A 27,053-nucleotide genomic window follows, 5' to 3' on the forward strand; every position below is an offset into this window, starting at 1 on the left:
GGGGGGGGGGGGGGGGGGGCTTTGACCTCCAGGCCTTCAACAGGAATCTTCCCCTCTGTGAGTTCTCTTTCAGGATCGTAGATTTAGATGCCTATCAGCAGCCGGGTGCAGCACCGCCGGTTCAGAGTGTTGTCTTTTCAAAGGAACAGATATCATCACAAACCATTAAAGGCTGCAGACTGTAAACACCGGCCAGTGGAGGTCACTCTCATCGGAGCAGGGGGTGTGGTGTTAGAGGAAGACACAGACGCCCGCCTGGTGGTGGTAAGAAACAATCCTTTAATGATTAAACTCAAAAAGTAGCTTTGGTAACATCGCGAGCGTTTGTAAGTTTAGGTGTAAACATGGTATAGACAGTTTTAACTCAGTAATCAAAGAGAAGGGGCAGCTGTCATTAGAGGTCGCCCTCTTCTAACTGAACCCAGGTAATGCTCCACACCCCCACAGCAGAATGCATCCACCACAACACAACACCGCTGCTCGGTTTGTTTGCAGGCTGCAGGATCTGACAGGAGACGTCAAGTGGAGGACATGTCTGATGCTACAAGGAGACACTGTTGACACTGAAACTCAAGCTGCATGTTTTGAATCACTGGCGTCAGGTGCCTGCCTCCTCCTCTTCTTCCTCCTCCTCCTCGGAGCGTGTGTAACACAAGTCGCAGGCAGCCGTTTGCAGCCGCAGCTGATTTGATCTGCCGGAGCACGATGGCCCACTGTGAAGACACACTCTGCTCGGCTGGACTGTAAACAGGAATCCACATGCTGCCCTCCTGCCGCCTCCCGGCCTGCTGAGCGTGCAGCTCCTGTCGGCTGCAGCAGGTCCGTCCACCACAAACACATCAATTCTAACATCTTCTACCATTTTCTCTTTGCAGCCCCGGAGACTCTCGTTTCATCGTTGATATTCTGCAGCCATGCAATTCATTAAAGCTCGAGTATTAATCCAAATCCCTCGTAACAGTGGAGCACACGGTGTTAGATAATGCGAGAGTAGTTTTATTGAGTAAGCGTTTTGTGTGTTTAAGGCTGCAGGTTGTCACCATCGACACGTGTTATGCACAGTAACATAGAAACAGTGTTTTACACAGTAGAAGAGGAGACACACGTGGGCAGAGAAACGGCCGAGCGACCAAACTTCAAGTATGTGAAACAGACATTCGTATCATCACTGCAAACCTCTCTGTCCTCAAAGGAAAAAGTTAATACTTCAAAGTTTGTTTAATCTCATCATCTGGTGTTTTTCTCATATGGCTTCAAGTGAGTGGCGTTTATTTCTAGTAAAGTTAAATCAAACTCATTTTCCCCCTCAAAGCTATAATGTCCCACTGGGTTATTTCCTTTATGGTACTGTTCTACTTTGGTGATTTGACTTATTAGAGTCACGAGGGCGAACGCACAAACTAACGAGGGGAAAACTTAATGGAGCTAAAATAAAGCTTCACGAGAAGAAACTTCACTGCGATCGAACTTGCAGAATAATACTGACACTCCGAGTGACTTTTTATTTCATCAGTGCACCAACCCCTAGCTCAAATATTAAAGAAATCAAAATAAAAGATGAGACACTGCGATGTGAAATAGGCTTGTGTTCCCTAAAGAAGCAGTCGGGCACGGTTGTGTGCACGTGTACCTCTCCTCTGATCCTCGCTTTAATTCATGGCAAGCTGTTCTCGACTCGAAACAACAACACAATAACGGTTATGTCGCTATCAATAATAGGAATGATAAATATATATATTTATATATATGTAGCACCATCTTTTTTGTTGAAAATAAGAAAATTAAAAAACACTGAAACTTGCAAATTCACAAAATAGAAAAGGGACCAAATCTACTGCCTATTTTGTGGCTAACGCTACGTCCACGGATGTTACCACTCTGTTTGCAAAGCAAGCCTATCCAGGAAAAAAAAACCAACCTCTCTATTTGTGTATACATGCACTTTGGTTAATATATACGTCAAGAAACTTACTTTGAGTTTTTAGCTGATTCTTTGGCAGTTAGCGAAACAAAAACAAACAAAAACAAAAAATAGAGAAAGGCAACGCAACAAAACAGCATTGAGTTATTTCATCATTACAAACGAACACGGAGGCACTTAATCAGCTGACACGAAGCTCATACAAGTATCTGTTGACGGAGCAACACAAAAACTATGTACATATATGTAAAAAGTGTTATAAATAGGTTTTAAACCATAGATACTATATACATCTTTTAAATGAGACAGTATTGGTTGTTTTTGTGTTGGTTTGGATGTTGTTTGTTTGGTTTACCCATCCCCCCACCCCCACCCTCCCCACCCTCCATCGGTGTGACCTGGCTTTATTGGCCTGGTGACTCCGTCGGTTACTTTTCACATCACAACTTAAACTCGAGGAGGAGAACTGATGACACTGGCAGCCGCAGGGGGGGAAGGCCGGGGTTTTTTACTGGGAACACTGGGATGGAGTGACGGCTCATTCTCGCTTCCTCAAGATGACGTAGATGAGTCCGCTGATCAGCGCCAAGGGGAAGGCCACCCACGCCAGGATGTAGGAGTAGCCGAAGGCGTTGGCCTCCGGCACCCAAGCCGTGCTCATCACCGTGTAGATGATGGCTCCGCTCATCACGAACAAACCTGCAGAGGAGGAGAAAACCAGTGAGCAAACCATCAGATCCTGTTTCTCAGCTGCAGTGTCTGTGTCGTGTCCTGGGCTGAACTCGGTCTGGTGTTTTCCCAGAAGGCATCGCTCCACATTACAATACATCACAACACCATTCCGGCCTCCAGCCTCCTCCAGCTCTGCCCACCTCCCTGGTCCGACATGGCATGATCTGTTTGTCAGACCCCCCCCCCCGCACTGCCCCGCCAGCCGGCCTGACATTTTCAACTTGTGCGGCTGGCAGAGCGCCCGGTGCCATTCCTGTTTGGCTGTTTGGCTGAGTGGGCACCTGGGAGCCAGGCGATGTGCTGGCACGGTACTGGGGAGCGAACCTGGGATGCTGGAAAGGGCTGCCAAGAGGAGGGCACAATGGACTGGCAGTGGAGCCGCTCGCTGGCCAAAGGGCATGAGGCACAATGGACAAGTGGAGCATCAAAGCCATTAGCGACTGGTCCAGACTCTCCTAATTGAATTCTCTGCCACAGAAGATGCAGTGTTGGTTGGTCTGTGTTGTGGGTGGATGTGAATGAATGGTTTATCAAGCGCTGCTGTGCAAATTAAGCAGATCAGAGAGCTGGAAATGTTATTTACTCGAAATTGATTTCACAGCTTCAGTCAAGTTTGAGAATTTGCTGCCTAAACAATACATTTCAAGGGAAGCGACTTTTTTAAAGCCCTGAATCAGAGTCGTGTGGTGTGGTCCTGTTGTAGGGGGGGGGGGTTGTGAGGACGGTGAACTCACTGGCGAGGATCTGGAAGGTTCCGGTGATGAAGAAGCGTCCGCCCTTCTGCAGAGTGAAGAGCTGGCAGAAGAAGAGGAAGAGAGACAGGCAGCTGAAGATGATGGATAGGATCATTAGAGCCTGCACCGCCTGAATCCACTCTGTAGGGGGGGGAGAGAGAGGAGATCGTTGTCAATAACCTGAGACAAATATTCCTCATTAGCCAGAGCACAAGTAATATATATATATATAACCTTGACTCAATGAGAGAAGGGAAGGGTAAGAGGAAACAAATAAAAAAACAAGTGCATGCTTTCTGGAGTGCGCTCCCCGTGGCCTCCGCTGAACTCGAGCTTCCTGTCCGAGACAAACACAACGAGCGGGCTGATGTTTACTTCTGGGAATGTGTAATGGATCCATAACAGTGGAACCTGGGTATCTTGTTCCTAAAAGCTCTGCACGGCCCCTCGCAGCAGATACCTAGGGCTAAATGCACCACATCGATTGCTAGTGCTGGTTTTGCCGTTAACCCATTAGAGACGACTGCACTGCTGTATCTGTGCTGTGCGTCCGGAGTGGGTTCCATTCGGGCCGCCATGCCAGGAATCCCAGGATTTCCAAGCGGGGTCTATTTCTTGTCTGAGGGTTATCCATGCTGGCTATGTGGCCTCTAAGGTTTCCCAAGCATTCCCTCCTCGTCCCCTCTGTATCCACCCAACTCTTCTCTTTGGGCTTAATGTCGACTGTAAATGTCACAAACTTCTGTTCACTCATATGATTCTGATTTGATCTCCCAGACTAGTCATTAGAAAGTGGGTTTTTTACGATGTCTACATTCCTCTATACTTGAGCATAGAAAATGTCCATCACAACTTCCTCAGGGCATGTGTGGTTTATTGATTCTCTTTTGCATAATGTAAATCAAAGGTACACTGTGGGTTTAATGAAGGGTGGGGGGGCACGATGCATAATTTAGTCCTGCTCATACACCAACAGGAGGATTAAGTAATAACACGACTTACTTTATGTGCTGTTATGACTTTGGCGAACCACATTTCTAAAACACTTAAGGCTAAAACACAAACACCCTATTACCTGCTAACGCGTTTACACTTTTCTCTCTGTGGCCATTTACGGAGCATGCTGCCCTTTTCCCAAACACAACAGAGTTACAGGGAAACAGAATCTGTGGAGATTGCAGATGCCGGGGTCAGATTACCTACGATAGCAGTGATGAGCACTGGTTTCAGGGACGAGATATGGGAGGAAACCAGACACGCTGCCAATCTCCATCCACGACAAGACCCCACGATTTAATCCTCCGCTTTTGTTAATGATGTTTTCCGATGTTACATAATCGTATGTGATAACGCAGAGAGAGGAATAGTTCCACTCCCGTCCTTGTCTATAAAAAGAAGCTCGCTGCTTTCTAACACGCAGCCGTCTCGTCCTCCATCCTTCCTGCTCAGGAAACGGTGACATGGGCCATTTCCTACAGCGAGGCAAAGTTCAGGGCTTGTCACTGATAAGCGAGAATGACTCACGTTCACAATATGTACGTCAACAAGTTTACAACAGAGCTGCTTCAATGCGGAAGCCCCCACTGAAGCCTGTCACTGTAATTCCAAACAGGAAAATGGTTGTTTATGTTTTCTGTCTTCCCTTTCTTCTATTCTGAGACCCAACCCCCCGCTGGGTGCCGAGGATCAGTGATGCATTAACCTATGATTAGCTCCTGACAACACATGTGACACGAGCACCTCCCGCCCCGGACGTCACCACAGCCAAATGAAGCCAATACTTTTGTAACCACGGCCATGACAAAATGGGGGAAACTCTGAAGTTGCAGAAATATCCTAAAAATAACTGACGGCAATGATCGTGATTCACTTCAGAGGGAAATTCATTGCTCAGCAAAGCTTCAAAGTAAATAAAAGCCCTTTTGAAAGCAGGCTTGGCCCCTGTGTGATAACAGACCAGTATCTTCCATCTCCCAAAGCCAAAGCTCAGACCCACAAACACACACACACACACACACACACACACACGTCTTAAATAAACATTTTGCGTCAGTGCACTAATGAAAGCAAGTCAAACAAACTGGCCGCGCCATCAAACTACCTGGCAGAGTGTGCAGGCGCTGCTGCCCTGACAAAACACACACTGGCTGAGCGAGGCTCATTCTAGACAAATGACATCATCCGGCTGCAGCCAGCAGCTCCAGGGCCCAGCACCACCACTGGGCCGGCAGCAGGACACACAGCCGGGGCAACAGGGATCTCAAACCTGATGCTAAGTCTTTTACGTTAAAGCCATTTTATTTTTAAGTATTGGAATCTGCTTGGTTTTTATCTCCAGCCCTGCAGCTGTTGTCTTGAATTTTCCCATTGTTCCCTGCAAGCTGTCACTGGAGGTTCTGATCCGAGGCTGGGCGTGACCCTCCCTCAGAATGCTATGTTCTGCCTGAACCGGGCCAAGGTCTCCCTGCTGCTTTGCAAAAACACCTCACACACACACACACACGTGGATTCTGAAACTTTAAATACTCCCCGCGGCCCCACCCTGATTGTCCCCGGCTCTCCGGCTCCTGTCACTATGGGCTCCCAACACGAGACCTGAATATGGACATCACACCACGACTATTTATACAGCGGCGGCCTATCAGCTCCCACTTCAGCACGGCACTGCCACATTCTCTGCCCTAGATGGCACCAGAGTCCCAGAGGAGCCGGGACACACCCACATCATCAACATGGTGAATGTTGGATTCCAGCAAGACATTTTCCACAGTTCAAAGCCCCTCCCTTTTAATGTGAAATGTGCACGGTTGAAATGCAAAGTCATCAAGTTAAGTTGGGGCCGTGTTCAATATGCAAACCTAAAAACAAACGTATTAATGAACAAATCCTGATGATTATCACAGTTTTACAGAAGCACAGTAAACAAGACGTCAGAATGAGTTATAATGAAATCTCAGGCAGGTGTCTGACCTCCAGATGTAGCTGGGTCACAGTGGTATCCTCCATTGGCAGTGGAGCAGTTTATCCAGAGGTCTGAGGTGCCAGTCTCACCTGTCGTCCATACCTGGGGTCAGCAACACACAGCAAAGTATAATTTAGTAATTATGATCATAATCAATACAACAGTGGTTAAATCTTTATTTATCAGGTTTTGGATTCATTCATAACAATCCATCCCTTTAGGATCAGGTGGATGAAGATCAGTTTGTTATATCTTACATGTTATGATGTCAAATTTTTAAATTGGATTAAAAAAAAAACAAATGATTCCACTCACGCTGACAATTGTTGACACAAACAGGAGAACCAGTCCAGCGACGTGCAGCAACACGATTCCCAGTAGTAGGAGCAGCATCTTTACAGGCGATCTGCACAGTGATGAGAAGAGGAGACAAGAATCTGTCAGTGTGTGTCCGTGTGTGTGTGTGTGTGTGTGTGTGGCTGTCAGATCGGTGGGTCATGGGTGTGTCGCTGCAGCACGTTCAACACACAGAGTAACTTCAGCATCTAATTCAATTACATGAAAAAACAAATCAATGTGATTAAACACTCTCTAATGCGAAAACCATTAAACATCACGGTTGTCGACCTTATTCAAATTTGAAGCTCATCTAGTTTTTATTCACTCAGACAAAACTAATGATGTTTTTTTTCAAATGAAGTCTTTAAGGACTTTATAAATGACTCAAGTGTTTAGAATCGATTTTAAAAGCAGATCCATAAAACAGTGAAGTTAGATTCTGGATAACACAAGGTTACACTTCAGTAAAACGACGTATTATTGACCAGACAGACTTAGTGTCAGGCTTTCTGCTTTGGGCGGCTCAGCCCTCCTCTCTCCCGGCTGTGGGCGCTGTGGAGCGGCCGTGAGTCCCACAGAAATAAGCGCGTTTCCTCCTGTCAGCCGCAGCCGAGCTCGAGCGCAGCTGAATATGAGAGTTAAGAAGAGACCAAAGTTCACTTACGTAGAGCGGGTTGCTTGTATTTCCACAAAAAAAAGAAGAACGAGGAGCTTCGGGCAAAAGAATCCCAAAAAACAAGTTGTCTCCAAAGAGTAAGAGCGCAGCGGTAGTTCCTCTGGAAGTCTCGGTCGGACTAGATTGATGCCAGGGGCTGACGTTCTGTTATAAAGTGTCTCATTATGGAAGAACAACGCCCTGCGTGCGTCGCTGCGTCATGGAGTGACCCACTGGTCCGCAGCCAGGGTTCCCAATATAGACGCGCCATGCGTAATGGCGCACGGGTTGCCTTAGTTACTAACTCGCTGCTTGTGTAGTGACATGACGGATCATTGTTTGGCTGTCGTGGTAACGAAAAGCTGCTTCCTCCACTTTCGAGGATTGTGTATTTTTTTATCTCAGACACATTGTGTTACAGTTATTGTACATTAGGGAAGAAAGTACTTTGGAATTCCATCTTTTATCAACCCAAGGCTATATTTTCTCATTGGTTATTAAGAATTTATGAGTTTTAAAGATTAAAATATCATTAAATAAGAATAAAAAAACATATATTATAGATTATATTGTCCCTTAATTTAAATCAATGGGATATTGGAGACTGTCTAAGTGTCTTCATCAGGCCTCAAATCTGATTTCTTTATCTAATTCTTTATCAGAATGAGTTAATTGACCTTATCTAAAGTGGAAAATGTGTCCTGCATGTGAATTCAACTTTGTGTTTCCTTGGCAATTACAAACACAAACCATGGAGACTTCCCGGTGAATCCCAGTACGTGTGAACGAGCCGGTGGGTTCGCCCGGCACAGCACCACCAGTCAGAGATAGCATCTGGGGCTCTCCTCTGTTTGACATGACTCATTTCGAGTGGGAGTGTGATGCTGTTCAGCCCTGAGTGGCTGCAGCCCCCTGTTGTTAAAAAAACACCCACTGGAGTTCAATGCTATAAATGTGGGTGTTGCAATCAAAGGAATTCCACGATATGTATCCAGGGAGTTTAGGGAGCGGTCCAAACTGTAAATATTTTAAAGGTATGACTGGAGAATCTTATCTCTCCCTCAATTCTTCCGAGTAAAGTTATGAGATAGATGATTAATAAAAGTCTGACTCTTTTTTTGAAGCAGCTTCTTGGAATCGAATGTTTCTTTAGCCGGGCATGTGCAAGGCACCGTTTCCAAATACAGAATGATCTATAGGGGTTGGCTGATAACACCGCACATATGTGTATAAGTCTCTTTTCAAAATGTCAAAAAATCAATTCCACACCCTGCTCATAAAAATACCACCCCTCTCATTCGGATGTCACGTTTCCCTCGCCCTCAGCCGCCCGGTGGAGAGGAGCCTACAGGAGCTGTCCAGCCTCAGATAACCCCTGTCAGCGGTCACTCACTATTCTTCACCCCTTATCTCACACTTCCTGTATGCGTATGCTTGTGTTTCTCACACTTGCATGAAAACAGACCGAGGCCTTCCTGCTGCGTACACACACACACACACGACTGGGACACACACAAGAACAGATCCCGGCCTTGAAGTGCTGCTGAGTGAGGGCTTTGCAGCAACTCAATTAATCAAAGCACGACACGTTCTGAGGCCGAGTGGCGTAGAAGTACCTCTTTGTCTGACGTGAGTGTTGTGCTGATACGGATTGTGTATCAACCTGCCGCTCACGAGGCTCGACTCTGATCATCGGAGCTTCGAACAGGGAAGGTTTACAGCGATGCACGAGGGAGAACTCTTTGTTAAAAGGTGCGATGCAATGCACTCCCCCTTCCCCATCCCTTATATGTCAATGTTTGTAAAAGACCGGCAATCAGCGAGGCCTCGCGAACACGGGTGTGTTAAGTTTACTGCGTTTGTGAGGCCGGGACTGCGGCCAAACTTTCTGGGGAGAGCCACATAGCAAACATTCAGGGCGAGATAGGGAATAACGTGTCATCTGGATGGGTTTCACCTCCGTCGTTAAGATGGCAGGACTTATCTTCACGTTAGCACGACAGACAGTGAGAGCGGACACCAGAGCCGTAGATAGGATCTCAGCCAGGGGGCCTGAAACCCGGAGAGCAGCAGTAACCTCATCCACATACCGACATCCAGGAGAGTTTTTAAACAGATGCAGCGATCATAAGTGAGGCCTCTTATTTTTCAGTAAAAAATCTGCAAAAAGCATTAGAAGTAAAGTTGTGCATCACCAGAGACGGGACCGTGTCCTTGACTCAATTAGGCTCCACTCATGCTGATTTTAAAACGGTGTGACAGGCTTTGTTCTTCCACTTGATCGCATTAAATGTAATTTCACTTATCTCGGGCTCCGACCAGAATCCATTAGCTGCGATGAATGAAGAGAGCTCATACTCACGGCAGACTCGGAGACGGTGAATCTGGCGGATGCTCCTCACAGGTCAGAGGTAAAGCTCACTGGTGGACAACGAGGGAACAGGCCTTCTGTCTGGTCGTTCAAAAGTGCCTGAGTCCTTGAGTCCTCTCATCAGCGGTGGGACTTGCTGTTGTCTGTCTGCCCCTCCGAGCTGTGTCAGTTTAATAGCTCCCCTCCTCCTGCAGCCGTGTCAGAGTGTGACTGCCCCCCGCTCTGCTCGCATTGGACTCCCTCGGCCCCCGGTCAATCTAGTTTTTATCTCAGCCGGCCGGCATCAACCAAACACTTACGTGCAAAGAGGAGATTTCCTAAGCGGATAGGACGGAAATCATGAGATAACAAAAGTCCGAGGAAATGCTACATCCAGCAAATTGTACATACGAGTGGTTACATGTTGAAGAGGAGAAGAGATGTGGGTTATAGGATCTAAAAGGGGTTAAGAGCTAATGGTAGAGAAAGAGAGGAGAGGTAAATAGTGTGTTTGTTTGTGCGCTGATAAGTTCTGAGCTACTCTCGGCTCTTGTCTTGTCATCACACTTTAATCAGACTGCACACAGGGTGCTGACAACAGAGGTAAACTGAGCCCGCTGCTTTAAAACACATCAAATACATCACAGCATGTTGTCAGTGATGTGAGTGAAGATGGGCCTCGTGTGACGGGTCCAACGTTTTCCTTCCAAGAAAAGCATCTGTGTCAATAACAATAATGATAATAATACATTTACATTTTATTTATTGCTTCCTTTCATTGGTTGTTTTGATACAAAGCTCTTGCCAAAGTCATTTTGTAATCAACTCTTTGTCAATCATGAAAGTGCATTTACAATATAAACTCTAAAATGTGTACATGTAGGGAAAAAACTACAATTGGATCCTAAGAGTTCATTTTTTCCTTTACAGCACTGTGGTTGTTCCCTTGGCAGCAGACAATAAAAAGGATCTAATAAGTGTGGTTAGATTACAGCGCAGCCATCATCATCCCACTGTGATTCAGCAGAAAAGACTGCAGGGCTGCGTCCTGACCTCTGTGTCACTCCAGTATCTTCCCACTCCTCTCGGGCCCAGAGACGAACTGAACTCGTGGATCAATGTCATGGATTATTCCAGAATTCCACACAATCGCCCGAATGACCCAGAGATTGGGTTTTGTAGATTGTACTGTATGAACCGGTCACCGTGGTCGACCTGTGACCCCTGGTTGGCATTCGGGCCTCTGTGGCTTATCGGTTGGAGTCCCAGCTATGTGCAGAATGCAGGGGGGGGGGGGGATACAGTAATATTGATCGAATGAAGGCTTAGGGAGGTAAAGATCTCTCAGACAGCTACATGCAACCACAGGGCCCCTGAACGAGAAGCTGGCAGTTGGGATGGAAAACCACATCGAATCCTACGTCTTATCAGTCAGGTTCCAGTTTCCTCTCTCGGGCCTGTAACAGTTGAAGCCTGATTATGCAATGGATTCCCGCTTAGCTTATTTTTTCATTTTTTTTTAAGTCACAAACCAACGACAGGGCGACCGAGAGGCCCCCTTGAGAAAACTCTGGCACGCGTTCAAAAGCCGCAGGAAGAGCTGGTTCCCATGAACGTTCAGCGCTCAGTCAAAAAACCAACTCGGCAGCAGCAGCAGCTTGAGAGGAGCTTAAATGGATTTTAGAAAACGTTCCAGATCTCAGAGCGAGGAGGGATTTAGAAAAGATATTCCAGTAAACGCCATGATCCCCTGACAACACTTTAATTTAGTGTGGACACTTATTTGGGGGATTTAATTTGTCACTTTCATTTATTTCCAATCATAACAAAAAACTGTAACTCATATACATCTGTTCCCTTCATATCAAACTGGCATTATTAGTGGATACCCTGAAGGACAACACGACCTGCTCGGAACAAGATTCACGTAATAAATCTCGGTTACTGTGCCAACTTTGTCAGGCGATCAGACAGAGGGCCTAAATGGAATTGGTTTAAAAATGCACTGAATACAAAACATGTGCCAATCTTTTTCTTCAAATAGTCTCGTCTACAAAGAAAGAAACAACCAAACACTGCATAGGCAAGTTTAGTTGTTATAATCCATCTTCATTAATAAATACATTCATTACTGCTGATCAAACCCCTGTGAGCATCACCTAACTTTACGGCTCTTCAAAGCATTTTAGCCTCTTCCCACAAATTGTTTTTAACAGAGCATTAGGAAGATGCTCCAAAACAAACAAACAAACAATAGTAATTCATAAAAAAACATACAAAGTTAACAGCTAGTTGGAGAAGAAGAGCAGGTCCACATAAGTCCAGTTTTCCACAGATGTTGGTGGAAATCCTGCCTCCTCCATGTTGGTTGAGGGCATCGGCTCCATCCCTTTCCTTCAACGTAAGGTAAGGGATGGAGCGTTTGCATTTATGGCATATTTTGGCCTCATATCTGGACAGTGGGAGGAAGTGGAGACGGATCCTCCATGTTTATTTACAGTATGGTGTGTTGTAGATACGTGCCCCCTAGAGGCCAGACATTACAATACATGAGTAATAGCACAATCAGGTAACCAACAACAAGTGTCTGTTCATTAAAAACACTTAAAGTTAAGCCCAGTACTCATAATGAGGTCATATATTGTTACACGGGCATACTTTGAGTAAACACACAAGTCTCCATGACGTCCAGCACTACACTGAGTCCAAGTTTGTAATTACAGCGCGGAGTAGAAAACCCTCAGTGACTGAGACGAGTCTCCAGTGATCTGAGATCAGCTCTTTAGCTTCGGTATGATGGCACGCAAGAAATACAAAATAACACAGGGCCACAGGGCGTCTATAACGAGACTGCGTGGTAAAAATAAACTGCCAATATGTTTGGACCGCGCGGAGAATTCCAGAGTACATTCCACATATGCGGGGGTGGTGGACGAGGTCAAAGAGGACTATTTGTGTCACGTCCAGGGAGGGGACGCATAAAGTCAAACGAAACCTGAGAGACAGAGAAACACGGCTTCGTTCCACTTAACTGAACTGTCTCTTCAGGGGGCAGGTCCAAAATGTGTTTGTGGGTCCTACAGAAAGAAAAAGAGTTGGAAGAGGAAAAGAAAACAGGGACGGATAAAGGGAGAGAACACCCGATTCTTTGCCATCTGTCCGTACGTTTAATTACAACGTGATGAGAGCAGCAAGGCTTTTGATGAACGAGAGACAACACGGGGTCTTTCTTCTGCCGTACCAGGGCTCAGGAATGTGACTGGGCACAGACACACACACAAAAACACACACAAACGCACACACACACACACACATCTCCATGACATCAGACACTACATTGATTTCCTGGAGACTCACTCTAACCTTAACCATAGCTACTACTTGCCTAGGATCGGAATACCCTTGATACCTACGTGTACTACTACGACCTCTCTACTACGTGTCTTCACAAATAAATGTAACGCATACGACAGGGTCAGTAGGCACGTTGTCAGTGACAGAAATGATGACATTGGCAGAACGAGATAAGCAAACACGCAGTTTTCATGACGTTTCCTATTTACGGGTCCTGATAAACCACCTACGCTTTTTTCTTTCTTGATCCTTACACAAGACAAACGTTGACCGCCTCGAGAACCGCCATGTTTGTGTTTGGATACCACACAAAATTCCGGAGGTGGCAGAAACATCTGTCCTGGCGCTCTACAATCTTTAGTGTGAGTTCTGTGGTGTGCCCCCTACTGGCGTCCTCGAGTAGCACACGTACTAACCATTGCGTACGTTTACAGATAGTCAAAAGGCGAGTATATCGCAGGCATTACCCTTACTTAATGTAAACATGTCCTCACCTTTAAATTTGATGATTTATGTTATGGCTTGTCCCCAATAGGGCGACAAGTCCCCGTAATGTTGCTGAATAAACAGACCTAGGTCCCCACAACACAAGTGATACCTGGACCACACACTCTTAACACACACATACAGGTAGGGGGGACCCTGGCTGAGACCTCCTGCCACCGACTTGTCGTCAAACACAATTCTGTTTGCCCAGTGGAAGGCAGCGGTAAAACATTACACCAACATCATAGTGCAAGTCACACACATACACAAACACTGAGTGGTTTATCTTTATGGTCACGGCCCCTCCTCCTGTCCGGAAACCTATACAGTGAAACTCCTCTCTATCTACGTGTGGTATGTTGATGCTTTTACTTTATAGCCACTAAAAGGATTTAAGGTGGAGCCAGATTTTTCGTGATGGATTCCAGGTAAACACTTGCAGCTCGGAGATTCCAGGTTGGGCTCTTATCGTGCACATCTTTGATTCGTACGTGCCACCGCCTGTCTCCAGCCTCCATACCCACTTTGTCTGCAGCCTCTTATTTCAGTCATGTTCCCACCGGTGCAGTGAGATATCGAGGATGTGAAACGTGAATTAACTGCGAGGGAGAGATGGAACAAAATTACAGTTCAGAGCAGAGAACTCTCGGCTGCGGATCATCTTGATCTGATGGCGCTGTTGAATCTAATGAGTGAAGGAGACCTAACGCTCGCTCGGGCAGCATTGGCGATTTTGAGCAATGTTTACATTCCTCAGTGAGGGTTACACAAGAGGTGCAGTAGTGGCAGGGTTGGGCCCAAGGAGTGTGTGTGTGTATTTACAGTGTGTGTGTGTGTGTGTGTGTCCATAGTCCGTTCAGGCCCTGAAATGTGTTGACTGAAATGAAGCTGACATCTTTGAATGTAAGGGATCAAACAGGCAACCCCCCCCCCCACACACACACACACACACACACAGGAAGGCACAAGGCTGATGAGCAGCGAGTGGTACGAGGCAAAAGTCCAGGGTGTGTGTGTGTGTGTGTGGGGGGGGGGGGGGATTTATACATAACTTACGAGATGTTTGCCCAGCTCCTCCTGTGTGAGAGGGGAAGAGTCATTAAACACACAAAGGCCCTTCACATTCCATATTTCTGTGTTTGCTCAAAGCCTGAAACTGTCACGTTCCCCGATACGTGACCGCTCTCCTGAGGTGACACACGGGTCGGCTTAACATGACATGTGTGGTTTCTACGTGTTTTTTATTGTTTTGATTAAGACACCCCCTAGCAGCCAAAGTTACATAGGAGCATGTATATGAAATGCATATCAGTAATTAAAAGCCTTTATCACGGATAAGGATGAACATTAAAAGACACTCGGTTATGTCTGATAAATCAACATGGCAGTTTATTCTTCACCCGACATCACTTTTTTCAAAATGTATCTTTTAAATACATTACAGGTACTAGAGTCAAAATTAAGACAATCCTCTTTTGATGATCAGATAAAGAAATCAGAGCCTGTAAACTTATATCATTTTAAATTCAAACTCACCAACACATCTAAATCACCCCAAAACCTTAAACATCAATCACCTAATTTTTAATACGCGGTTTCATGTGTAGCCGACCAAACGGGGCATGCTGGGAAAACTTTTGCGCATGCTCATGCACTTCTCCTGGTCCAGGAAGAGTGAGTTGGCCTTGATGGACAGGTCATGTTCAAGGGTCACTTTGGTTTTAAGCAGCATCTGCAGCGTGTTCTCCGCCTCCATCAGCCGCTCCCGGAGCTTGTGAATGGTGTCCTCGATCTCTCTCACCTCACCCACGAGTCTGAACAGGGGAGGAAATGCAAGGAGACGCAGATCAGTGGGGATTTTCAGAAACAGCAGTGGGGGACAAAAAAATTAAACAGGAAACTAGTCATAGTTTTATTTGTTGTTTCTAGCTGTAATATTGACATAGTTGATGCCATGTTGTAAACAGAGATTGTTTAAATAGCTCATAATGTTTGTAACATGTATTGTCTGAGGTGCAGCATTTTAAGTTTTACATCCACGTATAAAGATACGATCCCTGGTGAAGTCCACATGGGTTGATAGAATAGTTAATTGCCTTGTGCCACAGTGTTATTGTTATACTTACCATCAGATGTTGCCGTAGAACGGAATTTAAAGATTCTATATATAGTGGCTTTAATTGGGGTTCTTTTGAATTCCTGAGCAGAATTAATGACCTATTCGTTAATGTAGAGTGTTTTATTTCTAAAACTAAAAGTGTAATTGGATGGCTATCCATGCTAGCTAGCTGTCAATTGATTCTCCCCAGCTTTGATGTGGAGCTATGAATAAACAAGTGTGATAAATGTATATTGATGACAGCTCCCGCTACCTATGGTGTGGGTTGTCCCTGCAGAGCTCGATGTTGGGCCTGCGGGTTCTCTCCTCCAGTCTGGTTTGAGCCACTTTCAGGGGACACTCCTTGTCTCTCAGGGCCTTTTTCAGAGACTCGATCAGCATCTCAGTCTGAAAGATCTCCTGCAGGGTCTGGATGAGGAGACGAGACAGAGGCAAAATGAAATGACAGGAAGACAAGTCAGTGAAGGAGCAGCTGAGCGTCGGGTCTGTGAGAACAGGAGGGCAACTAGAGAAGAAGGTGGTGATTAGGGTAAAAGAAGAACTAAAGGGAAGAGGGCAATGACGGTAAGAAGCTGCACAGCGGCCTGCATTGTCAGAGCCCATTTGATGTAATTCAATCCCAGCGAATCACTCCTCCATACAACTGACAGTGACTGAGGGTTATTGAGGACGGGGTGCCTCATATCACAGCTGCAAAGTTTAAACCCATCGGACAGCTGATGGTTAAAACCCTGAGAATTAACCTGAGAACAATGTGAACCAGTGTAGAACTCTTCACCTCCAATGAAACAGCCGTCTATTATCATTCCTCTCCTGAAAGTTTGACAGTAAACATGCATGAATCCACCACGTAAGGTAAGTGCCCCCTACAGGCCATGACGCAGACAATGAATATTTATCATATCTGATATTTTTAGGGCTTTTTAAAGAGTCTAATTTACTACATCAAAACTTTAGTGCACAACCACATCTTTAGAAATCATGATCTTAGTGCACAGACATAACCAGATTGTGTTGTCTTCTCTGAACTGCGAGGGTGTAGAAAAGGTGATGACCTTAGCCAAGTGAGTCTGCAGGCTGTTCTTGGCGTCTGCGGTCTCTGATATGCGGTTGGTGAAGGCCACGTTGACATTGCTGAACTGGTTCCACATTTCGTTGGACGTGGAGTTCAGCAGGATCTCTATCTCGTCCCTGAGCTTGTGGGAGGCAGCTCGCTCGCTCTGGGAGAGCAGGATGTTGTCGTCGGAGAACTTGGACCACGAGTTCGGCAAAGAGAGTCTGACAGAGGGAAACGAAAGACACAGTCATTTATAGTCCATCTTCCCACTGACTTCAAATACGTTGTAGTTTAAATGGGCCCTATCTGAGCAACATATCAAAAAACCATCTGTTTGTGTCCTGACATTTATGATCACCTGAGGATGAATCCTAATGACTGGAAAAAGTCTTTAACTCCATCAGCAGATCAAGTTTTGCACTTAGCCTTTTAAAAAACATCTACTAAAAGGATTCTGATGGACCTTAGCTATCCCCCTCCACCACGAGGTTCATATTTGGATTGTCATTAATTAGCTGCACCCATTCATGCCTCTCTTAGGATAAGATCTATCTTTCATACACAAATCATGACAGCCCGGCCAAAAGTGAAGTCCAAACATCTTGATCGCCCCCTTGTGGCTGGCTGCAGTGTAGATCATAAAATGGGCCAAAAATTAAAAGGACAGGCCAAATTAAATCTTTCACAAAGATGATTTCTGATGAGTTTGAGTTTTAATTTTAAACTAATTCATTAGTTTAGTTATTTGATGCACCAAAAACAGTGTGAACCATGATGATTGGCAGCTGTGAACTGACTCGTGATTGGTCGAGCAGGTCTATCAGTGCATACCTCCACAATCACTACTGCACAGACGGTTCAACATGGCTGAGATGTTTTGGCTTAATTTCTGAGCAGTGGGAGGAAGTGGAGATGAGTCGTCCATCTTTATTTAGAGTCTACATGCTACAGACTCTTAGCTTTAGCCTCTTAGCCTGGAGAGCACAGTGTGGCAACAGGGAAACCAAAATGACTTTCAAAGATGTTCTAAGTCATCCCAACAGCCCACTCCTGTATTTTAAGCCAGTTTATTTGATCACGTAAAACTCTACTCACGAAGGGTCCAGCCTTTCAACCCCTCTGTAGTAGCCGATACCATCTGACGTGTTCCTCAGATGGTGACACCGGTCGTCGATCCTCTGAGCTGACACCTTGTCGCTCATGTCTCGCTCCAGTTCGTGCTGCGCTGCTCTGTTTGACCTGAAATACAAAAAAAAAAGTTTCAGAAACAATCCTTTATGTAATATTTCATAATCTGATGTGCAAACTTACGCTAGCTGGGCGACGGCTCTGTCCAGGTGGCGCCTCATCCTTTCTTGACATGACTTGATGGCTTCCACTTCCTGTTTGCGGTGTTAATAAACAGAAATAGAAACTCCTTACTTCTTTCATCCAGCTGTACACACGACTCCGCTCACACTGCTCCTTCAACGTTACCTTAATGAGGTCTTTCTCCACGTCGTCGTGTACCAGATCGATGGACATCCGCTTCTCTCTGTGGTACAAACACTCTTGAGACACCTATTGACAAAGTGATTATGACTAAAAACACGTTGAGGTGGTTGTGTCACTCAATATGCAGCGTTCTCCTTCATTGTGACATTCAAACAGCTGAGGAGGTAATTTGAGCAGAACGCCTTTGTGTAAAGTCGGCGTCCCTCCGTAGAGCAATACATCAGCGGCGTCTCCGGCCACATGATCTGAGCCGAGGAAGGTGCCTGTGTCACCAGATCTCAAGCCAGATTACTCATTCTGGGTGAAGCAGATTACCAGGGGCGGACACACAGGGCACCGAGGGGATCTAATTAGGACACTGACCCAGCGAAGGTGTTGTGAGGGGCCGCGCAGATCCCGTTGCCACAACCAAACTGGAAACCCTATAGTCCAAACTGCTTCACCACAGACACCGAGACTCACCCGGTGTTATGCATGATTAATAATGTGTACGAGCGTATTAAGATTAAAAGGTAAATATGATTTTATGCAAAATCTTCAAAATTAGATTAGTGTACATCCCTCCCAGCCTCACCTGAAGGGGCCCCGTGGTCTCGGCCAGGGCTCTCTCCAGCCTCCTCTTCACCTCATTGAGAGATGCTATCTCTGTCACCATGTTGTCAATCTCGTGGGTGAGCTCCGACCTCCAGAAGACGATATCATTGAGTCTCTCGCCGATGTTCTTGCTGCTCGTCTCCTGGCTTCTCCTGGTCAGCTGCTCTTTGTCCTGCATCAGCCGGATGGTGTCTCTCCTCAGTCTCTCTGCGCTCTTGCGGGACGACTCGGACTCCCAGTAGTTGCTCTGGTTGGACTTGTGCCAGTCGTCCGGGGTGTAGCGGGTACTCATCGCCGTCCTGTTCGACGGGTAGAACATGGTGTGGGCTCGGACCAGGTCTAGATTCTCTCTCTGCATGGAGGCGGAGGTCGGGACCGCGCCGCCGCTCCTGTAGTTGCTGTTGGTCCTCCACAGGTTGGCCGCCGGATTCACGGCAGGATGAGTGTTGCGGTAGCTGGATGCCATGGTGGAGATGGCAGGGAGGAAGTGGCTGGTTTTTGGCCGAGCATATGTGGCAGTGAGAGTGGATCCAATCAGCTCCATTTCTGACTCCTCACGCAGTGCCACTGGGTTCAACACACAGAATAAGAGTATAATAATAATCATGCTCAAGGTAAAAAACATTGAGTTATTTATATATTAAAGCTCCATATATAAAAATGAATCAAATATAATCAGAAAATTAAATAAAGTGACTCATAAAGAATTGAAACAGAAGAAAGTTGTCTTACCAAGATGATCAGAGCTTCTCCTTTTCGCCGACAGCCTCTCGGTTGTCTGTACCTGGAAATGAGCTCAAGAACGCTCTAAAGGTAAACTGACATGCATAATAGATGGGCAAGTTTGCAAGTCATTCATTCAGCCGGCCAATGGCGATGCACGGTCCCGGGCTGCAGGAGTCCGCCCGTCCAAGACTTCTGTTGACACAGAAGCAGTTGCCACAGGTTACTGCAACACCCTGCCTAGGATTTTCAAATTAATGGCAAGCAGGTGCTTTTATTTTGTTCGAGTAGATACAGTGGGTTTACAGAGGGATAGATGGAATGTTTCTGTGTTTGTAATGTTTTCTTTTCCTATGTTGAAATATTTCAAAATATGCTTATTGGCTCTGGAACTCCGAAAAGGCCCACTCTGATCTTTTTATCCTAAAATGGACAACAGAGAGCAACGGAGAGAAATGCAGATAGAGGCAATGATTGGATTTCTGTTTCAAATCCTCCCTCATAGTTCCTCGGAGTTTGCAGTTCTGCAACGGGCTCCTGTCCTTATCTTTCCTCTGAATAACCTTTACTCCTCTATTAAATGTCAAAGTGGGTTAAAAAAACAAAGGTGAAACAAGGAAACACACCTTATGATGATATTATAATAAAAAATGTTGGGTTTTATAGTTTTAGAGCTCACCTACCTGCAGATGTCTTGTTAAAAGCAGAGCAATCTGAGCTTTGTCTCCGACGCAGGCAGCATCAGATTGCTGTCATCCTGAGCACCACGCCGTCTGTATGGATTACAGTTGCCTGCTTAATGATTCATGCCACAGGAAGAGTCCACACAAACCCCTGTAGCACAGAATAATAATCTGTGTTGTGTTACCTACCATTGGAGCTGAGGATCGTTTACACTAATCTGTTCTGAAGGGCTGAGGCTGGACAGACGATAGCCTGGTTTCCACTACACAGACCAGCAGAGCTGTAGCCAGGAGTTACTCAGCTGCTCTATTCAATTTTTACCAGAACAAAATCTGCATGTGTTGTTGTTTATTTTGGTGTTGCTAACGCAAGCTACTCGTTATTTGACCTACGAGTTCATATTGGTTTGTGCATATATGTATTTTAAAGTGGTATCACAAATTGTTTTGCACAACACTGACATGTAGTGAGATCAGCTTTAAGTAATAATACTTGTGACCCTGTTGAACACAGTTACTGCAGAAGCTTTTTAGTTTAACTAGTATCATTAAAACCTTAAAGTGTGTGACCTTCCTACAGGTGTTACAAAGAATTCAGCTTGTTATCTTGTGCTATTTTAGCGAAGCCACATTGAAAGATAAATAAAAAGGTCCAGTTTGTTTTCGGACCCGATACACTGAGAATCTGAGATGAGCATTGGGAAAAAATTTAAATTGCAAGGATAAAGTCGTAATTATTGGCCTTGTGTAATTTTAGGTGGGGGGAGGGGTATTAAAATGAGGAATGCAGTGAAATGAAACACTTCATCTTTTGGCTCATCAGCACAACAATATCATAAGTATCAGGACTTTCAAATGATCGTGCAAGAAACTGAATCTAGGAAGAACGAACCACATGGACCACCCTGCCAGCTCTTCTGTTGGATGGTTTATTTCAGAATTTTCTTCTTCTTCTTCTTCTCAAATTCTTCACCTTATATGATATTACTCTGGTCTTTAAAATATGATTGTGAGGACGATTCTGACCACTTGCCACAGCGTACTTCAAAGCGGCCGCCGTGCGCTATTTTCCAGCTCGCGGCGGTGATGCTACTATTGTCTTGGACGTGGAGGTTTAGATTTAGAACGGAATGAGATGCTGTCGCTCAACCCCTGCGGCCCCGGCATCACTTAACATGGCTAAGTTGAAAAAGAACCCCCCCCCCCCGTGCATGCCACCCTGACCTCAGCCACTATAAATACGGCCTAGAAAAGCATGAAAAGCCAGCCCCCCGTAGGAAATTCCTCCCGTGTAGAAAGCTGCCAGTGTCTCCTTGAAAAGCGCTTCCTAAAGATGTTACAGGGGCCTATATGTGCTCCTGCTGCCTTGTGGCCCATGAGAGTGTGTTGTGAAATACTGCATTAGTGGACTCGTCTGAGAGAGCACAGTGACATAGAAGTGAAGGGTGCAATGCTCAGAGGAATGAAAACATAGAACTTTCTTATCTTTGGCCTTAAATGCTCATTTTCTAAGGAGCGGTGTTGCTGTGGTGAGCTCTGCCGGCCGCACAGGGACTCTCTGTTCTCCCCCAGACTTTGTGGGGTTTTCTCTGGGTACTCCTACTTCCTCTAAAGCCATCCGGCGCTAATGTCCCTTTGATTTTTCTCTTTTTTGGCTCAGATGAGACAAAACAAACGATGCACTGAATCTGCAGTTAGTGATTTCATGTGACCGCTCACAGAGAGAGGATCGTTTTTTAACGATTGGTCTCCGACTCGGACACACCTTCACAAACTGTGCTTGACGTTCACATATGCTGTGTCCTCTTCAAATATGACAATAAGTGCGTTTTTCAGCTTCACTCTCTGACACCGAGTAACCCCTCAGTATTAGGACTGACAAATATAAACATGAGAACTCTGCACTCGTAATGAAGCTGCCAGAGGCCATCAAGCAGAGATTGATCCTTTGCAGCGTTCGCTCTTAACTCTTCTACTAAATTATGTTCAGAAATACAACCTGCGTCCAAAACAAACACTTCCCTGCTGCTCTCGTTTAGCTGCAACACTCAGAGAACACGTAGCTGCCCAGGAATGACTCGACTTTCTCACTGATTAAAAAAGCAGAGAATCTCACGGCCTTAAAAAAAAAAACACATCAACAGTTCTGTCATAACTTTCCGTATGAAGAATAAGGACACACACTCACACACACACACACACACACACACACACACACACACAGACGTTCCCTAAGGCCTTGACACATCCCTCACTTTTCACCATTGACCTTCAGCTTATCAGGTAAGAACAGACAATTGTGGGGGGGGGTCACACATGTTTTCTAAACATTCCCAACCAATGGGAGTCCTCGTTTATCTCCCCCGACCCCCCCCTACACCACCCTCTTCACTTGGACATGACTCACTTCCTGTCGCGGCGCTCTGGTCACCACGCCACAGTTTCCTCTTGTTCCAAACCTCGCCACGCTCGCTCGCTCCTCTGACTCTGAAGGTTTAAACGGGTTAAATGGACCCGCAGCATTCTCCTGTGCTCCTGTCCAATTACACAGGGCATCGGTTTCCCTTCATGAATTCTGGATGGGGGCCATCTTTGAGGAGGGCGGCCACACCTGGAGAGGAAGTGAACCCTCAAATGCTGATGACAGTATTAGAGATCCCCCACGGAGATAATGGGGGTGTCCAGATGGGTGAATCCCAGCAGCTCCCTCTCATCTCAGGTCATTTGAGATGGGTGGCTGCGTTGTGTGACTGGTTTACTGTTGTCGCCACGTTACATTACGTGTGTGTCCTTTGCCTATTGTGACTCAGAGGCCAATTCTCCCAATCCTGAATCAACTTGACCATGCGAGCTGATAAAAATGTTCTGAGTGTTCTTGTTAGTGATGCTGCAATTTAATCATTATCTTATCTAATTCAATTTGATCTCAAAAAAACAAATGAAGATGTGTTCTGAAAGACATTTAACCAGCAATTTACCAGCCTCTGAAAAGGCCTCACATTGATTTGGGGCCATGTTAGTGGAATAATCAGAGCTGCTCAGATTTGAAAAGGCTTCAAGTGGTTTTCTAGGAGACGTAATGATTCCTGGAGTGTTTTTGTTTTTGAGGTTTGTATCTTTTCAGTTGGAACTCACATCTTACATTTCGTGGTAAAAGGATAAGTGTTGCTTTTGTCTTTTTTGTACTTCAGAAAAAGGAGGTGAGAGGTTTCTTTGGCTTTCAGTTTTTTAGTTTAGCAGGATTATGCAAAAACCACTCCACCAAATTTGATGGAGGGCCAGGGCATGACCCACGAAATATTCTATTTAAATTTAGTGTGAATACAGATCAAGGGGCAGATACAAGTTGGTCTTTGTCGTTAGAGTAGTACACAATAAGACGAATACACACTATCTTCAGGTGTATCCTTTTAGAGGAGCTGGATTCATATACACACAGAAGTTGCGTAGCAGTAAGAAGCTAACAGTGTGCGTGGTTGTGTGACGTTGCATGGTGACTATACTGTGTCTGTACTTGGGCTAGAAAAAGCCTCTGAGCCACAGACTGCTCTCTGAGCTCTATTACATTACCTACACAAAGGAGGCAAATGGATTGTGTATCGGATACTCAGACGGAGGAAGCCGCCTCCAGACAGACAGTCAGGCAGCAGAGGATGAGTGAGGCTGTGAACCGTCACTGAGGACAACATCACTGCTCCTTCACACACAGGAGAAAGATGACTCAGCCTTTCTACATTTTGAAGTCCACATCATTAGCATTCGACCCTCAGTGCCTGTGGGATGGGGCTAAGAAATGTCGCCATTCTACCTCAGTCTTGATTGGACGGTATATGAAGATGGACGAGGCGTCATCCCCCAAAAAAACCCGGATACGAACGCCGCCATCTTGTGCTGACGTCATTTGATGCCAGTGGAGCTGCGGTATCGCCAGTGTACGCACCCGACAAATTGTGAGTCAGTCAATCATGATTTTTCGCCCTATTTTTATAGCATCAAATAACCAATTAAAACCCAACTTATAGGAAATCCTCCTTTGACGCCTAGTTTGATTGTTAGATTGGTCCATGTCCCATCTGCGGACATGGAGGAGTTGATGTCAGCCACCAGGGAGCTATTGAGAAGCTTTGGCTTCACTTTCAGGAAGCTGTCCTGTCGTCCATCTTTGTGTTTTCAACTGTGGCATAAACTGAAATGCAGCAGACGGAGGTGCTTGGCTGTTGTGGCGGACTGGCTGTCACGTGATGGTGCCCCGGTGGGTGGTGTGTGTCTGACAGGACAGGCAAGGACAGGATGGACTCTGGCCACCCCGCCCCCCAAGCCCCCCCATCAACTCTGTGATCAAGGCTCCCAGTCGCAAACTTCCAGAGTGGGACGAGGGGGCCATGAATGCAGGGCTTTGTCCGGTCCATGGTCATCACATTCCACTGGAGCCACTGTGGGGCGTGCAGCAGAGCGTGGGAGAGGGCAGGACAGGGCAGGAGAGTGGAGGACAGGGCAGGACAGGGCAGGAGAGTGGAGAGTGGAGGACAGGGCAGGACAGGGGAGGACAGGGCAGGACAGGGCAGGAGAGTGGAGAGTGGAGGACAGGGCAGGACAGGGGAGGACAGGGCAGGACAGGGCAGGAGAGTGGAGGACAGGGCAGGACAGGGCAGGAGAGTGGAGAGTGGAGGACAGGGCAGGACAGGGCAGGAGAGTGGAGGACAGGGCAGGACAGGGGAGGACAGGGCAGGACAGGGCAGGAGAGTGGAGAGTGGAGGACAGGGCAGGACAGGGCAGGAGAGTGGAGGACAGGGCAGGACAGGGGAGGACATGGCAGGACAGGGCAGGACAGGGCAGGAGAGTGGAGAGTGGAGGACAGGGCAGGACAGGGCAGGATAGTGGAGAGTGGAGGACAGGGCAGGACAGGGCAGGACAGGGGAGGACAGGGCAGGACAGGGCAGGAGAGTGGAGAGTGGAGGACAGGGCAGGAGAGTGGAGGCCTGGAGATGAAACGATGACTAGAATCTCTGCCGGTTGTATCGTTGTGCAACATGGCGATCATATCAAAGATGTGGTTTACCATTTCTTTGAACTCATGGTGAATCTCACTGGGCCAATGACTTTAGCACAAACCATTCACAACAGCGCATCTCTGCAGAAGTTCGTGGAATCAGTTTCCCGACTTAAAATCTGGCATTTTACACTTGTTTAGTCACTGGTGTTTGCCTCTGATCCAGAGTTGTATTGTGTTATTTGTGTTGTTGTGTTGAAGAGTTGCTTGATGTAGCTTCATCGTTGTTCTATAGTCTTCTGCATTACCGCCCCCTGGTGGACTGGAGTAGAGCAGAATGTTGTTCTAACGTCAGCGTGATAATTTACCTCATCTTCCCTGGTCCAGTCTGCAGGAACCTTTTTCGCTCCTTTTCAAAAAGTTCCTGTTACTTCTAGTTGTAAAGGAGAGCACCTCTACTGGTCATTCACTGGAGACGTTCATGCCACAGGGACGTTCTATTTGCACCAACGCTTCATTCTTTGACTGCATGGGTTGGAAGGTATGAGTCAGCAGCATTGGCAGAATACTTGCTCCCGATACAGAGAAATCCCTCCAACTGCTGCACAGAACTGCTGAATGAAGACTTTCCAGTAACACCTCCACTGCTGTGTTTTCCCTTCCACCTCTGGATCTGTCTGTAGATCTTTCTCCTTGGAAAAATCCTCATTTCAAGGGCTGTTACAAGTCCGTTTAACACATATGTGAGGTTTTCTTTAACGCACTCAGAGTGTCTGTAAATCCAGTTTAGCAATGTGCATTGAGTTCATCCAACTGGTTCATTTCTTGTAATTCAGGTTATTTTGGGGCCAAACGTTTATAAAGGGGAGAGAGAGGTCTAATGTTTCCACGCTGAGTCAGGAGTTGAATTATTCACCCTGGGCGTGGGGAGCGCTCTCACACAAATACCTCCGACCCAAATTTGGGGAAATGCAGCTCGCGCTCGTCATCTCGGCAAAAGCAGCGAGGGAGCACGGCTGAGAGAAACCTCGGCTCGTTACACGGTGACTCACCATCACGCAAGTAATGGTCAGATGAATATCTGGAGCCTTAATCATGAGGAAAGAACCCGACGTTCCTCTTATGAGCGGAGGGGTGGGGGGGTGAGAGGAGTCATGTTCAACATGGGGCCGGCTGATGTGAGAGACACAGAGAGGGAGAGGAAGGAAAGAAAGGATGCAAGTGTCAAGTCCTGATGCCTCCACTTTCTTTGACATCTCCTCTCCCCCATCATCACTCCCTTTAAACGCTCATTAAATGTCCCCTCTGCTGCCGCTCTACCCGGTTTGAGGATGTCTCTCAGCGGCGATGGGAGACGGTGCACAGCTGGGTCTTGGCAGCATGGGAACATAGGCACTGGGGCTACTGGGTCCAAACACACCAGGTTCTCTGAGGAGAGACTGACTGGAAGCAGAAGCAGCTCCACTGTTCTCCTCTGGTAGGAAAGTTTTCAGGTTTCTGCTGATGTCTTTATTTGGAAGCGCTGGAGGGTTTTTATTTTATCACTAGTTGTTTCAACATTGACTCTCGGAGTCGCTGCCAGCAGAGGGGGGGAGCAGAGGCAGGTGCAACTTCAGAGTTTATGGCACATTTGTTAGAACCACAGAGTTTTAGAGCCAAAAAGAGTCACGAGGAAAAAATCCTAATTTATGAAAATAATATGCATTTATGCTCCTGATATTACAAGTAAGCTCTTAATTCCAACTTTATACAATACCACTTTATTACTTTCTACTTTTTATGCTTTAGGAAACACTCTTCTCTGTGTGTTTAGTTAGTACTGTACAAACCAGGAAACACACAGTGAGATGTATTCTTCCC

General features: G+C 46.2%; 2 protein-coding genes across 3 annotated transcripts; both read right to left on the minus strand.

Annotated features, from left to right (window-relative positions):
* Positions 1–256: 256 nt before the first annotated feature.
* On the minus strand, positions 257–9,859 carry pmp22b (peripheral myelin protein 22b). 2 transcript variants are annotated; one of them, XM_062414244.1, is made up of 5 exons: positions 9,706–9,859; positions 6,665–6,755; positions 6,358–6,451; positions 3,388–3,528; positions 257–2,620 (listed from the first exon to the last, which is right to left on the minus strand). In XM_062414244.1, exons 2-5 carry the CDS (start codon positions 6,740–6,742, stop codon positions 2,460–2,462), a joined length of 474 nt encoding a protein of 157 aa, XP_062270228.1. In that variant the 5' UTR covers positions 6,743–6,755; positions 9,706–9,859; the 3' UTR covers positions 257–2,459. The 2 variants fall into 2 exon arrangements, with proteins under 2 accessions (XP_062270228.1, XP_062270227.1); XM_062414243.1 differs by lacking the exon at positions 9,706–9,859 and adding an exon at positions 7,353–7,517.
* A 5,005-nt stretch (positions 9,860–14,864) lies between these two features.
* On the minus strand, positions 14,865–20,310 carry tekt3 (tektin 3). The gene is made up of 9 exons (XM_062378383.1): positions 20,204–20,310; positions 19,530–19,715; positions 18,778–19,364; positions 18,186–18,269; positions 18,021–18,091; positions 17,805–17,948; positions 16,708–16,930; positions 15,906–16,060; positions 14,865–15,347 (listed from the first exon to the last, which is right to left on the minus strand). Exons 3-9 carry the CDS (start codon positions 19,339–19,341, stop codon positions 15,131–15,133), a joined length of 1,458 nt encoding a protein of 485 aa, XP_062234367.1. The 5' UTR covers positions 19,342–19,364; positions 19,530–19,715; positions 20,204–20,310; the 3' UTR covers positions 14,865–15,130.
* Positions 20,311–27,053: the final 6,743 nt, after the last annotated feature.

Source organism: Platichthys flesus, chromosome 20, assembly GCF_949316205.1.
Source record: "Platichthys flesus chromosome 20, fPlaFle2.1, whole genome shotgun sequence".
NCBI lineage: Eukaryota > Metazoa > Chordata > Actinopteri > Pleuronectiformes > Pleuronectidae > Platichthys > Platichthys flesus.

Excerpts from the sequence above, each read along its gene's own strand:
- pmp22b (XM_062414244.1), bottom strand. The coding sequence starts at position 6,742 with ATGCTGCTCCTACTACTGGGAATCGTGTTGCTGCACGTCGCTGGACTG. Across the intron at positions 6,452-6,664 it reads TTGTGTCAACAATTGTCAGC|GTATGGACGACAGGTGAGAC; the intron begins GTGAGTGGAATC and ends TGCTGACCCCAG. Across the intron at positions 2,621-3,387 it reads AACCTTCCAGATCCTCGCCA|GTTTGTTCGTGATGAGCGGA; the intron begins GTGAGTTCACCG and ends CCTCCTCTGCAG.
- tekt3 (XM_062378383.1), bottom strand. The coding sequence starts at position 19,341 with ATGGAGCTGATTGGATCCACTCTCACTGCCACATATGCTCGGCCAAAA. Across the intron at positions 18,270-18,777 it reads AGACCACGGGGCCCCTTCAG|GTGTCTCAAGAGTGTTTGTA; the intron begins GTGAGGCTGGGA and ends CTTTGTCAATAG. Across the intron at positions 15,348-15,905 it reads AGGGACAACCCACACCATAG|ACTCGTGGGTGAGGTGAGAG; the intron begins GTAGCGGGAGCT and ends TCCCCTGTTCAG.